This window comes from Cynocephalus volans, chromosome 3 (assembly GCF_027409185.1).
Source record: "Cynocephalus volans isolate mCynVol1 chromosome 3, mCynVol1.pri, whole genome shotgun sequence".
NCBI lineage: Eukaryota > Metazoa > Chordata > Mammalia > Dermoptera > Cynocephalidae > Cynocephalus > Cynocephalus volans.
Window position 1 is genome coordinate 111,785,679 of NC_084462.1, and position 18,319 is coordinate 111,803,997.

General features: G+C 32.6%; 1 protein-coding gene across 1 annotated transcript in view; it reads right to left on the reverse strand.

The window, feature by feature from the left end:
* Positions 1–18,319, reverse strand: part of NOVA1 (NOVA alternative splicing regulator 1) — a 141,221-nt gene that overhangs the window by 485 nt on the left and 122,417 nt on the right. Inside the window, exon 5 of the mRNA XM_063091070.1 lies at positions 1–572. This exon is cut by the window's left edge and continues 485 nt beyond it. Within this exon, the coding sequence (XP_062947140.1) occupies positions 1–572 (572 nt within the window). The remainder of the gene's footprint in view (positions 573–18,319) is intronic.

Below are 18,319 nucleotides of genomic sequence, written 5' to 3' on the forward strand. Positions count from 1 at the left end.
GTGGCCAACAAATTGGCTGCTGCTGCTGCTGGGTTGGCACTGGCAGCTGCTGCAGCCAAAGCCCCTGTTGCTGCTGCTTGACTGAGACCTAAACCTAATGTGTTGAGATTATATCCATAGCTGGCTAATGTATTAAGTGCAGAGGTGATGGCCACCAGGTCATTACCTGTGAAGCCAGATAAAACTGCTGGAAAGGCTGCAACGCCAGCAAGGTTAGCATGTCCTAATAGCCCTGCAGCTGCTGCAGCAGTTGGTAACACTTCAGCAGTGTTTGCATAAGGAGATCCGGTTGGATTGGAATTTGCCACTGGACCTGTCACATTGGCATAACTGATATTGAGACAGCTGCCACTCTGTGGATCCTCTTGTATCTTCTGGATGATAAGTTCAACAGCTTTTCGGTTTTGTTCAGGTTCTCCACTCACAGTGACAACCCTCTCTTGCAAGTTGATCCCATCAGGTTTCTGGGAAAGCTGCACCCAAGCCCCTGACTGCTCCATTATAGCCTTCACAGTAGCACCTCCCTTCCCTATAATCAGACCTGCTGTGCTGTTGGGAACTATAATCTTTACCTGTAATTAAAAAAAATACGTATAAATAATACTTCTGTTTTGTGCACATACATTATATTACTTTGCTATCCTAGAAAAATGTAAAATAATAAATTAAAAACTAGTTTAAACATAATTTATGAAAGAAATATCATAAATTTAAAGTGTCTTATCATATTTTAATATAACTATCTTGTAAGATTAGGATTTTTCAAAGGAAAACAATATTCAGGTCAAAATTATTAAACAAATTTCTTTCCTTGAGTCTCCATACATTTCTCAGTAGAAGTTATAAGAAATTAGTATGTTGAAAAAGAAGAATCATAACTATACATCAATTGTAACATTTTATACAGCTCCAAAATCACAAGGCTGTTGACGATTCTTCACCTACTGTAGTTTTAAGAAAATCCTTTGCTCTAAAACATATAAAAACAAAGAGTGCAGAATTATAAATCAAAGTTAAAGATAACAGTAGGAAAGGTCTAGCTTGAGTCCCTTCAAAACATTAATTTCATGTTCCTTATCACCTACTAATTTTTGTTATTCACAAATACCTTACTTGCTTCCTGACTAATGTTTTCAGGGATAAATGTCAATAAAATTATCAGTAGTATTTTAGTTTCTCAACCAAAATGACACATAAATTTTACAACAATAATGAATGATTTCTAAATAATTAATAATTTAAAATTTCCACTGGCTTTGGGTAGATTAAGGCTATTTGAGAATTATATTATGTTCTATCTATATTTTAAAATGACTATTCTGACTAGGTAGATAATATTCTTTTTTTGGCGGTCATAGCTACATTACTAAAAATAGGGCTTACTACCATGTTACCAAAGGATACTGAAAAATTACTGCAGTCACATGAATACTTAACAACAATCCAATGTGACCATATGAAGTATAGACATTGTTGTTAATTTCTATTCAAACACAGAGCCACAAAAATAAGCATATTTTGATTTATTCAATCACAATCAAATACTATGATAAGAAATATAATATCAGTACAGTATTTTCCATAACCCCTGAAACTAAAATACAGATAGTAACATTTAAAATTATATTTTGGCAGAACAGATATGTATGATAATGTTTTAAGGCTCATTATGGGTAGATCAAAACCTATGATTATTCTATCACTGACAAAGCCCTGAAGTAATTGCTTTCTTTGTTCCAGACATTAAAATGGGTGGGCTAAAATATTTGTTAAAATTTGAGCAGGAAATTTAGTTGTTTAGTTGAGATATTTCATTAGCTGATTTTTAGCAAGCATCACCAATGCTATCTTTAAAACAGATTTAGATAAGAATATTTTAAAGAAATATAGCCATGCATTTTTGGCAACTTTGTTCTTGAAGGTAGCAAGCAGTGAAAGTATAAATGAAAATTCTAGACTGGGTCACTTCATAAATACATTTATACACATCAAGCACACATACATCCCTCATTTTCTTTCCACACACAAAATTAATAGTCATGGTAGAATTTTGTTTCATTCCAATTTGCTTATATAATCATCTCATTTTATGAAAAATAATCTAAATTTTCTAGAAACATTTCATAGGAATGTCAAATATATCCCTTATGTCCCCTGATTAAATGCACTGTTTCAAGAAGTAGACTAAATATTTTTTTAATACTTGTAGATTTTATTCACAATTTTGTAGAAAATTTGTCTGAAAAGCTGTGTTATATTTAGAAAGTTAAACCAAGATTACTTCTTACACCAATTATAAAGATAAATAAGAACCATCCTTATGCTTTACACTGTGCAAATAAAATATTGAGAAAATTTACTTTAAGGATTTAAGTATCTGAATATTAAATATGATTATATTTTATAAACAAGCATTTTTCAAAATCAGAACTTTTTTGCAATAAAATATTGTTGAAAACATTATGCACTTGCAAATGGTTGTGCTTAACATATTTTTTACAAAGAAAAATTACTAATAAAAAATTCATTAAAATTATTAATTATTTTAAAAGAGCTATTGTTAAATTATTTTAAATTCTAATATCACTGTTGTTTTGTTTAATGTAATGATTACCTGCATGATATCAACTCACGGACAAAATAGCACACAAAAGTTTAACTATGGCAACTATTCTACAGGCTGCTAATAAATGGCAATGAAATATATAATTTTATAACACCTACTATAAAATTATCCTAAGTTACTATGAAATGTGTGAAGATGATATTAATTTCTAATATACTGCACATCAGTCTCATACTATATTTACTGATAGAGTTTTTTTTTTTTTTAATTCTAGGACCACTATCCAAAAAACTAGCAACTGTAGGCATGACACTTACATTATTAAACATAAACTTGCCCTTAAAATTTTTTCCCTTTAATTTTTTTTACTCTAAATATTCAAAAATTCTGAAATAATGCATAGTTCAGAAAGTGTGTTGACTTTTCATAAAAGTAAACATCTTCCAAAAAACCAGTATCTTTGCAAACTGAAGAATTACACCTCATGGCCTATCTTTATGTATTTATGTAGTTAGTACTATCCTCTGGATTTTAGTTTTAACCATTTCAAATATATAAAAAAAATCTATCAACCACAATTGCTATTTTATCAAACATGGATATGGCCCACAAATCTTGTTGGCATGACTGATTTGTCCACATATAATGAAATCAAGGTGTGTTGATTTAAGAATAGATATTAATGCTTGCATCTTAGTATTTATAATATAAAGCATATCCTAAACTTAGACAATAATAGGTTCTTTATAAGATTACTGACCTCAGAAAATTAAAGGAAATATGAATATAAAGTTATTAAATTACAAATTTAATAAATGTAAATGTTAAATAGAAATATGCCAAGAAATATGTCATCCAAATTTTATTTCTGAAACAAGGAGACAATAACCAGCTTAGATTTATGCTGTTTTTCCCCCTGAAGAATTAAAAAAAAAGAGTCCATTATCTATTTACACACTTAGTATTAATGTAACATGAACACAGATGGGAAACAGGCAAAAAAAATAAAAACAAGTTCATTTGCATACTATCAAGAGAGAGTATTTTATATTTACATTTTAACACTATGTGTCAGGACAGAGTTAAGAAGTGAGACACAAATGTGGAAGCTTGGAGATGGTGGGCAATTGAATACTGATAGAAAAAAAAAGAGAAGGAGCATGGAGAATTCTGTACGATAGCCTATTTGCTTACTTCTTAGATAAAGGCATGTTTGTGCATTGATAGTGTCTGCATTCCCACTGAAATAATAACAACTTTTAATTTTATGTATAAATTCATTTTCAGTGGAGAAGTCTATTAATGCACTGACTGACTGACTTGTAAACGCACATATTCTTATTAGAAAGAATTGAGAAAAAAGAACTGGATCTTAAACAGCATACAAATTATTTGGTGTAACATAAATATGACTAAATCAAACATGTTCAGACAGTTATAAATCAGTTTTCCCTTCAGAGACCTGATCTATATTTTTGTTATCTTCCATCTAATGGCTTATGAATGTTACTGAGTGGCCCAGACTTTGTGTGGGGAGCTGGAGATAAAGGACATATATGACATTGTTCCTGCCTTTAAGGAGCTTACAGATTAGTTGTAGAAAATGGATGTGCGAATGTACCAGTGCAATAAAGTCTTAAAAGTGCTGGCACAGAAGTATATAAAGAAGGCACATCTAACTGGAAGGGGAAGGTATAGGTAAGAAAATGTTTGAGAAATGGTGATTATATTTACCTAAATGTCTTTCACCTTTTTATGCTATCAGTATACTATTTTTTATTATCAGATAATTCCCCAAATTTGGTTACTGTTATTTCTGTGCTGGAGAGTTCCTGTTTCAAACCTAACCTACTTTAGAAGTGATGACCTGCTTAAATAATATCATTTTTAAAGTAAAAGAATCTTTACTTAAATTTTCCTGATTCTATACTTACACTTATTTGTTAAACCAGACAAACATGATATAAAATTAACAATATAATTATACTAAGTATACTAGCATTAACTGCTTTTCAGGAAAAAAAAAGCAATAAAGTGACTGTTTCTCTATTCACAGTCACAAAGAACTAGTGGAATACTAAAACAAATACTAAAAACACCAAATGGTTAGGATTTAATATTGATATGTTTCTGATTAAAAAAAAACATTAAACAAACAATTTACTCCTTTGCCAAATAAGCACTCCAACTCATTATGGTTTTGTAGCTATAAAAGAATAAAAGTATCTGTCGGCATCACATTTCTTCGTTATCATGGCAGGAAAATTATTAAACTATCTCATAAAACCATACTTTAAAATAGATGCAAAACAAGTTCCATTATAATTTGAGATCTCTCACTTAACAGTATAAATTACTTTATTTAGGGATGCCATATTATTTATTATATATGACCTTACATTTATAAAGAATTTTCTACCGATAGTGGATACCCATTATTTCACTCACTCACTCAGCTGGCATCACACATCTCTTCTAGCAACAGAGCCCCAGTTTTCATTTGCGAACACTCTTTCTCATTCTTACTGTATTCGCTTCAGGTAACGCTGACAATCTTCCAGTGACTCCATGAGTGGAAACATGACCCAGGTATGACCGATCACTATTTCCATACCCCTGGCAGTTACTAGTTTGGGACTGAACATATGACACAGGATGGTCCAACAAGTTAGGCTGAGAATTTGGTGAAGCTATTGTGGTAGAAGTATTTATGTTTCTAATCTAAGAAAACACCAGCCTGGCACTGCTAGTAGTTATCTTGCCACCATATGAGAACAGGAAGAACCTGACTGAAAATAAAGTTAACTTAGATAAAACAGAGGCTCCAGAAATTGAGAGAAGCTTTTCTGATAGCATTTTGGCATCTGAATCTTACCATGTCTAAAACTTGCACAGTCAATTCTTCTTTTTTTTGCTTAAGTCACCTTGAGTTGGATTTCTATAATTTGTGACTGACCAAACAGTATCTTTTAAAATATTTTTACATTCTTGTTATTTCATGTTTTATTCACCTATCAAAAAATACTGATATTTTATTGTATCTCTTAATGCTTAATAGTCATGATATCATAACTCTGGTAAGGAAAGACAAGTGAATTACTTAATTTACCTTTTACCAAGATATACCCTACATGATCTAACAGGATAAACACATTTCATTTCCTTCATGTATTCTAATTTAGGCTACTGACGCTACACTTTAGTAGTGTCCCATGGAAATGCAATGTGCCATTTTGGGGGGTCTATAATGAATTGCTGAACAGAGCAAATTGAAAAATGGTATCTTTTGATTATAGACATTAAAACTGCCTTCCTGAAATGTACTGATTTTATAAAATAGGTACAACAGAGTGACATAAATATTGTATCCAGGCAGAACTTAAAAAGCAGTTCTTTTAACTCTCTACTAGTCTGTTTAATCTACTTAATTTAGATAACCAAATCAAAGGCAGAATGGTTTTCATAGCAATGTCTGACATCTACCATAAAATATCATGTAGTATTTTCTCATGGATCTTTACTTTCCACCCATGACCAACCCCAGATTTTAAAGCTGGGAGCCATCTGTGACTCTTCTTGCTCCCTAGATCTCTACATACTATGATGTACTGTTGTTTTTTCTCTCCAAAATGTTTCTTTCCCAGTCCTACTGATTTATCCTATCTAAAGTGGTGTAATAGAAAGAATCTAGAATTGGCAGTTAATAGATATGGGGTCTCACCCTGGCTCTGCTATGTGACCTTTGTCAAATTACTTCAGTTCCATCATCTATAAAGTCAGGTAACTTAATAAATTGTGAATGAGGAGCTTTTACTTTAGCATTATAAGAAAACCTTACTCAAAACCCTTTAATGACCACCCCCTTAAAATCTCCACTGAATTATCCAGAGTTCTTACGTAGACATTCAAAATTCTCCTGTCCTAATTCCAACTTGTCTTCCCAGCTTTATCTTCCATGACTACTACTCTATGTTAAATCTAAACTTGATCTTCTAGTTCCTGAATATATCCAGCATTAGTTGTTTTTCTGTCTTTGCCTTTGTTCTTTCATTTATTCCAACTGACTCAAAGGTTACCTATGTCCTCACACTGTTCTTTCCCTCAAAACTCATACACCTTTGCCTGCTGAAATCTTATGATTTGCAAGAACTGTTCAAATGTAACAGTCTGTAAACTCAAACACAGTTTTCTAAAACAAGAAGTGTCAAAATATTTTCTCCAGTTCTTATTAAGTTACTTATCCTATGCTGCCTTTAGTGGAACAGATATATATTTCTTTTACAAACTGTATTTTCCTGAAGGCCAGTGTCTTATTTAATTTTGAATTTCCTATTTGCATCTGGCTGAAGTTACCAACTGTATAACTTAAAAAAATGAAACTAAAAAAAATTAAAAATAGATTTGTATAAGAACTAAATAATAAACTACTTGAAAAATTCCATAACGGACACAGTTATGTGTGTGGGTGCATGTGTGTGTGTGTGCATAAAATATATGACTTTGAGTTCTTAAAACAAGAGTAACCTTTACTTTATCATCACTATAATCTTTCAAAAATTACATCACAAACATACTGAAATACACAAAAAGATAAATGTACAGACATTTTAATTTTATCAGAAAACCACTGAAATCATTCAGGCAGTTATTAATATTACTGGCCTTGTCCTGGATAAGGAGGCCTGAGCTCCCCAATCCATCCAGAACACAGAGAAGGAAAAGAATTGGGAACATCATTTTGTACCAGACTTATCCAAAGTGGGGCTTCGGGCCTCAGTGTTAGATGGGGCAGGAGGAGCCACTTCCCCACAAGCAGGGAAGGCTGGTGTACAGGGCACTGGCAGACACTGGGGGGAGATCAGGGTACTGAGGCTTCCATGGTCATAGGGCTGAGGACATAGAAGCCAGGAGAGCCTTGTGTGTGTCTGTGGGGATGGGATGGGCAGGATCCGTGTGACCCAATCTTTGGGTGGCTGGGGTCTGAGCAGGAACAGGCTGGCTTGAGGGTGATGGAATGGGCTAGATGAGGAAGCCAGGTTGGAGGAGCTTCCATTCTGCCTCGCTGATCCCTTGCTGTATGCCGTTGTCCCCCTCCTTTTCCCAGGCAGGCTCACTTGGACCTCAGTTTTCCCTGAATGTTTATAGCAGCACTATTCACAGTAGTCAAAAGGTGGAAACAACCAAAAGTCCATCAACAGATAAATGCATAAACAGAACGTGCTACATCCATTACAATGGAATATAATGCAGCACCAAAAGGAATGAAATTCTGATACATGTTACAACATGGATGAAACTCAAAAACATTATGCTAAGTGAAAGAAGCAAGACATAAAATATCATGTAGTGTATGAACCCATTTCTATGAAATGTCCAGATTAGGAAAACCTATAGAGACAGAAAGCAAGTTAGCAGCTTAGGAATACGAGAGATGTGTGATATGAGAGTAAAGGGTACAGGGTTTCTCTTTGTAGTGATGAAAATGTTCTAAAATTGACTGTGGTGATGGTTGCATAACTCTGTAGATATACTATAAGCCATTGAATTATGCTCTCTAAATGGGGGAATTATATGATATATGAATTATATACCAATAAAGCTGCTTCAAAAATTAAGAACAACAAAAAAACTACTGAAATCAATAACACTCACAGATTTATGGTCATGTAAAAATCTAATGACATTCCAATAATTAATTACACACTATACCTTTTTCCTAAATTTTCATCAATCTAATAACATTCCAATAATTAAATGTGCACTATACCTTCTTCCTAAATTTTCACCAAAGTATTATGTTTTTCCTGTATTATTTTGAAGTTTCTTATTCGTTAAGCTTGTGACTAGGCTTTCTTGGCCATAAAAAATGTGGTCAGATTGGTTCTAAAGGTCTATAATACAAATATAGTGTTTACTTGATTCAGTGATGAACTAATTATCAATTTTATTATTTATTATTAATTGATCAATTAATAAGTTGGCTCAAGTAATAATTTCTACCGACTCATAATCATAATTCATAACTGGTATAATTAACTCCTACCATTTGTTTTGCTTCAAGCAATTGCATTTTTATCCCAAAATAATTTATATATAAAAGAAAGTGCCTCTAGAAGTTTTGTGGAGACTGCGCTTCATTTTATGTTTTCTTCCAAAGGGCCATACCTTATTTTCCCCTCTGGCTACAAGACATGACAAAGAATGACAGGTAGTAAACCTCTTTTTTTATGCTTCTTTGGAAGAAGACAGAAAATGAATGACAATCCTCATAAAATTTCTATAGGCAAAAAGTGTTTAACTTACTTTTACATTTAACACATTATTTTACCTTGCCCCTGAAGCATTTCTCAAAAATTTTCTTCTTCTGGTGAACGGTGAACATTTTATAGAAACATCATGTTACATTCTACAAGGGGATCCAGTTAGGAATAAGAAAATCAGAAAAATTCTATTTTCTGGGTAAGAAGAAAGAAGAGAAGAGAAGCACTTCAAACTCTTCATGTTATGTTGAAATGAAAAGTACTCTAGACATAGTTATATCAAGAAAGAAAACTAACAGAAGTCAAATAATTGTGAAGAAACCATGAAAGTCAACAAAGGTAAAAACTATTATAGGGCAGCCTATTATTTAAAAATGAAAATAATTTGGGGTACTGTCTTATTAATGCTTACTAAAGATTTTACTAAATTGAGATTATATTGATGAAAGGCCTATTTGTCGTTATCATCCATGTGTCAGGTTATCAAAAAGCTCTTTAAAACCACTATTAGCATGATTAGCATTATTATTTTAAATCCTCTCCTTAAGCCCTGCTCTTTTAGAGCAAACATGTACGATTTTTGTTTAGAGTTCTTCATTCTAATTAGTGAAAAAATGTACTTAAAATAATTGGATTTTTGATATGAAAACCAATGTTTTCAATTTAAAATTGTAAATTGAATTTAATATTCAATTTAAAAAGTGAAAATAGCTATGAACATGAATATAGAGGTTGTAAAAGTAAATGATGAAAAAGGGATGAAAAATGAGGATAGAGGAAATTCTGTTTTGGACATTTTATGTTTGAAATGCCTGTCAGACATCCAAATGACGATGTCAAGTACGTGACTGGCTATGAGGTCTGGGAATCAGAGGAAATTTGGAAGCTGTCACAGAAATAGTATTTAAAGTCATAGGTTTGGATGAGGTTACCTAGTAGGAGATAAAAGCGAATAAACAACTAATTAAATAATGAACATTCAATAATTAATTAGGAAAAGAAAATATTTAACTTCTAAATTAATCAAAGATATTCAAAGTAGAGCAGCAAAAGAGGGAGGGAGGCTAATGAGGAATTGGTCAATGGACACAAAGAATGATTGCGTATTGTAATGATGAATAAGCTAACTATACTGATCTAACCACCACACATTGTACACAATTACTGAAAATCAACGTTGTACCCCACATGTATGTATAATAAAGAAAAAAAAAAAATCAACCAAATGTAAATGAGGCAGGGACAGGGACTAAACTCTATCAATCTCTTTTTTAAAAAAATTGAGGCAGTATAGATTGCCTTTTGGAAATCAAATCATAGTATCCATCAAATTATAAAATGAGCATAATCTGTAACTCAGTTTCTCTCCTTTTACAATCCTTTGAGAAAATTATCCAAAACACAGAAAATGCTATATACGTAGAACAGCATGCAGACACTATATGAAATAATAATGTGGGAAATTTTCAATGCAAAAGTTAAAAAAGTATATATAAATGTAGAGTTTGAGTTAAATAATGTAAAATTATATGCAGGTAAAAGTGAAATAAAGAGAGTAACAGAGATTGAAGTACTGAATTTCAGATGAGCTTTTTTCTCTTACCATAATAACAATGTCTTATTTTAATTTCTTAAAGCAATATAATGAAAGGAAATAGAAAAATTATCCCCAAATGAGGCTGCTGAATAAATAAATCCTGCAAAAGTAGAATAAACAACTAAGAAAATAAATTTAGCACATTTCTGGTATTCATTACACAATTATTTATTGAGTGCCTACCATGTGCAAGAAACAGTTCAAACAGGATACAAAGGTAAACAAAAAAGATAAGATCTCTGCTTTCACAAAGTTTACAGTCTAGTGTTATAATAAAGACAATTAAATATCTAAATGTATGTAAAATAGCGAATTGGTTAATGACAGATAAGCAGATTAGGGAAATATTTTTAAAATTTTACATAAGAAAATTCAAAACCATAGTTTTAAGTAAGAATCATGTAATTAAACTAAAAGCCTATTTAGGAAAACCACATTTTATGTCAGAAAGTAAAATATTTTAAAAAGCTAGAAATTAAAGATTTTCTTAAATTTTGAGTTTGGTCATGAATTGACTTAATATTTTATGATGTAATCAAACTAATTAAATAAGATAATATTAGAAGTATATGTCTCAACTAAGTTTAAAAAATCTATCTCTACATAAACTTATGTAACTTCACAATTTGAATTTTTATTTTGTTTTGACAAACTTTTGATTAAGCCCATTTTCACCATTAAGTTTAAATATTATTAATTAGATGAAAAGACTAATGTACCATATTTTTGAAATGACTTAAGATAATATTGAAATTAAATTATAATTGCTTATAGGTATTTTATATTTAATTATTATGCTAATTCAACATTTCTTACTTTAATTCCACTAACAGTTTTTCTTAAGGCAATACTTATTATTTTTTTTTAATTGGTGCTTGTATTTCAGTATCTGACCAGTAAAGGGAGGCTGATAATTTACTATAACAAATGACTGCTATTAAGAAAATGAAAATGTCATGAATTATTCTTATTTCAATAATACTTAGGATAAATAAATATTGACTAACATATAAAAGGTCGTAGAAGCATGTTAGCAATTTAACAAACTGTATTATTAGTTACAACACTAAGTTCTTTTCAAATATATGGATTGCAGTAGAGAGTACTGCAAATCTGCCTACTTATGAGCTAATAATAGACAAAGTCTGATTTTTCATTTTTTAACAATGCGTGAACCATATATGAAATGTAAAATAAGTAATGTTACAGAGCGATTATTTCATTAACTCCTTCCCCTGAAGTGTATCACTTTCTTCAATCTGAAAATCTGAAAAGCCCTAGGCTGGTCAAAAACATAAATATGTCTTCATATGAAAACATACTTTTAAAAGAGACTTTGGAAGGTCACATAACCTGGTATTTACCAAATAGTGTGTTATAATACTAACCTGAAAACATTACTGGTGCCCTCAGGGAGATCTGATTCCCATCACTGTCTACAACATAGCACACTAACAAACTTAGAAGTTTGCAATGGAATAAATATAGGTAGGAAGCATTTATTTAAACCATTTCCATAAATTTTGGCAATAATATTGCTAAACAATCTTAAAAATTATTAATGTAATCTGCATATAAATATCTCCAAGACGACCTCTAACTGTATTTGGCATTAAAAGTCTGTTAATGATACCTGAAAGGACAATCGTCCTTTGCATAATAACCCTTCATAGAATTAAACCGTATCAATTAGTAAACTCTTACTATTCTCAATGCTAAAATTAATACCCACCCTTCAACTTTTGTACAAATCAAATATTTTTCTTTAATTTAATGTTTTCCAAATAAGAAAGTATGTTGTTTCATTAAAAAAAAAGATTTGATAAAGATTGAGAAAAAGAGACAGTGTTATATAGTACACAATTATCAGTTTTTTATAAACTAATGTGCACTTACCATATAGTAAACAGTTTTTCCCAAACATCTCAAGAGGTTTCAAAAATTTGACCTAATGGTTCAAATATAGATACCTAATCTCATCCTAGACCTATTAAATAAGAATCTCCATAGGTAATTCTGATGTGAAGTTAGGATTCAGAACATTTGATATAGTAACTATAAAGTATGAAGAAAACATATTACATATATAACACAATCATTTAACCTGGTATAACTTTAAAATATGAAGTAATTGTCATCCCCTTTGCCAGATAATAAGCGCCTCCTGTAGGCCTGAAGCCTCTCTCTAGTGACCAGTCCTGAAACTCAATAAAGCATCCCAAGGTCAGGAAATCAAAGAGTCAGGTAGCTCAAATGCACATATAATGTCAAAAACAGTCAAATCTTTCCCTCGGGAAATTTCTACTTTATCCTCCTAGAAACACTGCATATACTACAACTGAAGTCAGTATTTTTTTTTTCCACCCAGTTTTGCATTCTCTTAGTTAACATTTTAAAAACAAAGTAAAGATATAAGAAGAAAAAGTAATTTTCATATGCCTGCATCACCCTCATGATGCATGAACACAAGATGTTTTCTGACTGTTAAAAATAGAGTTATATGTTTCTTACCAACTTAATTTTCCTTAGTTAATACAGTATGAACACTATTCTAGGCCAGTTTATGTGGATTGAAGTCATTATTTTTAATAGCTTCACCATGTAATATTCTGTAAACCATGATATATTCAACCATTCTCCTGTTAGAGGTCAAGTTCTTTTCCAAATTTTGCCATTGTAAATAATGCTGCAATATACATTCTTATACCTATATTAAGTTCTACAGGATAGATTCTCAAAAGCTGTAATGTTGCAGTACTTCCCATACCAATGTTGCATGAAAATTCTTACTCCTTGTATCTTTGCCAATACCTTTGATATAAATACACATACACACATTAATTCTTGCATTTCTGATGTGTGTATTACATACACACGCATCAAATTCTGTCCAGCCAGTAAAAAAAAAAAAGCATCGTCTTACGATGCTGACTCCCTATTTCCCTGATGCATGATGAGATTAGACATGTTTTTAAATGTTTATTGGACATTTTTTCATTCTCTCCTCTGAAAACTGCCTTTTAATAATCTTTACTAATTTTTCTATTGGATTGTTTTTTCATATAAATCTAGTTCTTTGTATAGTAGAGATATTGATTAATTGTCATGTGTTCAACATTTTTTCCCAAAGATATTGTCTTTGCTTAATAATGGTGTGTTCTGCTATACCATAAATATTAAATATTTATATACTCAAATCTGTTAATCTGTTCCTTTGTGTTTTGGATTTCCATTCTTAAGAAAGTCATCCTCAACTTGATTTCACACACTATAATTTCATCATATAGTCTTATAGTTTCACTCTTAAATGTGTTGAGATTCGTTATTTTATTAGGTAGAGGTCTAAATTTATTTTCTTTCAGGTAGATAGCCAAGTATACCAACACCGTTTGTTAAATAATATATCCTTTTCTAGAAAGAATTAAAATGACTCAACACTATTTGTTAAACAATGCATTCTTTTCTAGAATGAATTAAAATTACTCTGGACCAGTCATTTTCTGAATATTTCTCATGTACTGGTTCATTTAGGAATCATGACAACTCAACAAGGTAGGGAACTGTTATTACTCACATTTCACAATGAGAAATTATGCATGACAAAATTAAGAATGTTGCCTCAAATTACAAAAATAAGATGTTGCTAAGATTTTATCTGAAGCCAGGAATTATGGCTTGAGACCACAGTTCTCCTAATCCCTAAACTATACTACCTTCCTTTAAAATGTATTAAGTTCCCACATGTACTTGGATCTATTTTGGAAATCTCTATACTATTTTACTAGCCCATTATATCTGTTTGTATTAATATCACATTGCTTTTACTATGATAGCTCTATAGTAAGTTTAAATGCTGGGTAAAACATATTTTCCCATAAAAATATTATTAGTTTCTAGGTAATTCTTTCATTATTTGTCTCATGGTAATTATCATACATTTTTTAATATGAATATTAAAATCATTTTTGTTTCTCCCAAAGAAACAAAAAAAAATGGGAATATAATGAAAATTATAATAAATTAATATTTTTATTTAAAAGAATGGCTATTTTTATTTTTATTTTATTTATTAATTTTTTTGTCATTTTTGTGACCGGCTGCACCGCGCTCAGCCAGTGAGCGCACCGGCCATCCTTATATAGGATCCGAACCCGCGGCGGGAGCACTGCTGCGCTCCCAGCGGCGCACTCTCCCGAGTGCGCCACAGGTCGGCCCAAGAATGGCTATTTTTATATTAAATCTTCCCTTCCCAAGCTATAGTAAGTCTTTCTACTTATTAAGAGACTGTTTCACATCCTTACATGAAAATTGTATCTACTTTCAATACAGATTCTGTGCTTTTTTGGTTCAATTTATTCTAAGGAATTTTTGAGATTTTGATATGCTTATTATATTCACTGAGTTAGCCAGAAGAAATTGCACTTAAATATCAGCAATTCTATAAAGTTCATCTGAATGATAAGCAAAGTACATAAAATCTAATATACATAACAAAGTAAGTTCATTTAAAAGAACATTTGAAACATTTGCTATTTTTCTAGAACCTTCTTAAATACACTTTACACTTCTAAATAAACTATCCTGAACTCACGCAAACTACTCACACACATATGCTGAAGGAAATAAAAAAATAATTTTGATATTTTGTTAAAGAACTGTGACTATACCTATTCTTCAGACAAAAGCCTGATTGGTTTTCAAACTGTGCTCCGAGTGCTATAAGGAGTAAAATAGAAGTCCAGCAAAGAAGGTTATGTTCTTTTAGCTTATTAATCTCTTCATTCAATCAAAAGTATTCTTTCCCAGATGGTTTCATTTTTAGAGAAAACTTCTGTGGAAAATTTTATTTGGAGAAAGGATTGTCAAACAAATGAGTTTTAAAACATATAGACTATAAGCCTATTCTTCCAACTAATGCATTTAACAAATATTTACCGAGAACCTATTATGTTCCAGGCTAGTGCTTCAGATGCATCAGAGAACAAAACAGACAAAATCCCCACCCACTGCAACTCTTTTCTAGGAGAGCAAGACACATAATAGACAACAAACATTGTGATAAGCAAAGTATTCACTATTCATGAGGCAGCAGGAAAAAAACAGTCAAAGAATATAGCAAGATAAAGGGAATCAGGAGTACTGGAGAAAGGGGGATGCCAGGCTATGATAGGAAACAAGGTAGTCAGGTAGGTCTTATTGAGAAAGTAAACTTTAAACAGACTTGAAGGTTATGAAAGTGTTAGGCAGATCTCTGAGATAAAAGAGTTTGATGCAGAGAGAAAAGAAAGAGCAAAACACTGAGGCAAGTGTATGCTCATTGTGGGCAAGGACAGCAAATAGTCAGTGTGACTGAGGCAGAGTGAGTGGGGAGGTAGGTCGTAGGAAATAAAGTGAAAGAGGTAATGTAGCAAAGGCCAGATCCTCTAAGTTGATGGATGCCATTTTGGGCATGTTGGCTTCTACTGAGTAAAATGGTAAACTATTTCAGGTATACCAAAGGAACAAAAACTCTGACTTATTTTAAAAGGAGCAGGTTTGGGATAGTTTTTGGACTTGTTAAATTTAAGATGTCAAGTAGATATGAAAGTGGAAAGGCTGAATAAGGAATCAGATATAGTCTGGAGTGTTATTGTGAGATGTGGACTGGAGATAAAGGTGAACCCAGGTTATGTAGGGCCTGAAGCCTATATAATTTCAGGGGACACCTTTGGGAAAGAGAATTTAAAATTATGAACATAAAATTAGGCAATAAGCCTGTGCAAAAGAGGAATCAATAAGGATTAAGTTACACTGGTTCATAGTTGTTATGGTTTTAATGTTTTGGTCCCCTCCAAAATTTATGTGTTCAGAACTTAATCCCCAATGCAACAGTGTTGGGAGGTGGGGACCTTGGGGAGGTGTTTAAATCACGAGGGCTCTGCCCTCACAAATGGATTAATATGGCTATAAAATTGGCTTGCAGGAGTGGATTCTCTCTGTTCTGACACATGTGGACACAGCATTCATCCCATTTTTGCCTTCTGTCTTCTGCCATGTAAGGATGCTGCAAAAAAGGCCTCATCTCATGTCACTGTTTTGATCTTAGACTTCCTATCCCCGAGAACTACGATATAATTGTTTGTTCTTTATAAATTATTGTATTAGGTATTCTGTTACAGCAGCACAAAATAGACTAAGACATAGTAAATCTGTCTCTTACTGGAGAAATAAATTTGGCAGATGTCAGCATATGAAACCCAAGGTATTAGAAGAAGAGAAAAGTATAGACTAAGAAGAAGTCCCAAGTACTGAGACCTGGAACACTCCAACATTAAGCAGATAGGGTTAAATGATGGAAACGGCAAAGCATTCTGAAAAGCAACATGGCACAATGTAGGAGGAAAACCAAGAATGTGTAATATCTGGAAAGATATACCAAGGAGGTGGAAGTGATAAATTGTGACAAATACTGTTGACAGTTCAAGTAGCATATGGAATGAGAATAGACAATTGGAATAAGCAGTGTGTTCATCACTGATGTCCTTGGCAAACAGTTTTGGTGGAATGGTGGAGGTAAAAAACTGACTAGAACAAATTTAAGAATGAGAAGACAGGAACTGGAAAACAGAGAGTAGAGATAATACTTTTGTGAGTTTTACTACAAAGGAATAAAAGAAATAGGGCAATAGTTCGTGGAGGAAATGAGATTAAATGAAGTTTTGGAGACTGTAAGAAGATGGGAGAAAAAAACACATTTGCACGCTGACTGGGAAGATCCTATAGAGAGCAAGAACTTGACAGACAAAAGAGAGAAAAGGTAGAACTGCTTAAGGGATGTACTTTAGTAAAGGAAAAAGGATGACATCTAATGTACAACTGAAATGACTAGATAGGAGCTGGGAAAATTTACACATGGTGATAGATGAGAAGGCAGAAAATGTGGGTATAAATGCTGGTCCACTAAGTACTTGTTGGTGTGAGTTTGTGGAGCAATCTCTTTTGATTGCTTCAATTTTCTCAGTAAAGTAGAAAGTAAGGTCATTAGCTGGGAGAGAGAAACAAACAAGAGACACTCGGGGATTGTGATAGGGGCAATTCCTTGATGGCCTCCATGATCTCCATTCCCTGGTGTTACACTGTATAATCCTCTCTACTCCAGAGTGGGTGGAACATATGACTTATTTCTAAACAACAGAATATGGCAAAGGTGATAAGATGTCACTATTGTGATTAAATTATGGATGGCAAAGGAGGTGAGAAAGTCACTCCTGTGATTAGGTTCAATATGTAAGACTCAACTTACTAGGACACAATGGAGAAAGGTTCTCCTGCTGGCCTTGCAAGAAGCAAACAGCCAAGCTGTGAAATACCTGTGGAGAGGGCTATGTGGCAGGATACTGTGGGTGACATCTAGTATCTGAGGGCCTCTTCTGGGCAACAGCCAGTAAGTAGTCGAGGCCCTCCGTCAAACAGCTGCAAGGAACTTGAATGCTGCCAATAACCTAGACGAACATGGAAGCAGACTAGTCTCCAGTCGAGTTTCTAGATGAGAAATCAGCCCAGATGACACTTTGATTGCAGCCATGTCAGACCACAAGCAGAGGACTCAATCTGCCTGGCTTAAGTCATTCCTGGACTACTGACCTACAGAATCTGTGAGAGAATAAATGTGTGTTGTTTAAGCCACTATGTTTGTGATAGTTTGTTATATAATAGAAACCTAATACAGGGTTGAAAAGAGAGGAGAACTTATGAAATAGTCATTCAGAGAGTAAGAAAGTGAATGGGCTTATGATTATATGACAGAATTGAGTCGATTAGAGAATTGTGGTCATGAACTTAAAGTGAGACCAGTTTTATTTTTCTGTAACCACAGCAAGGATACTATATATGAGTTATCTATTTTCATGTGTTTGA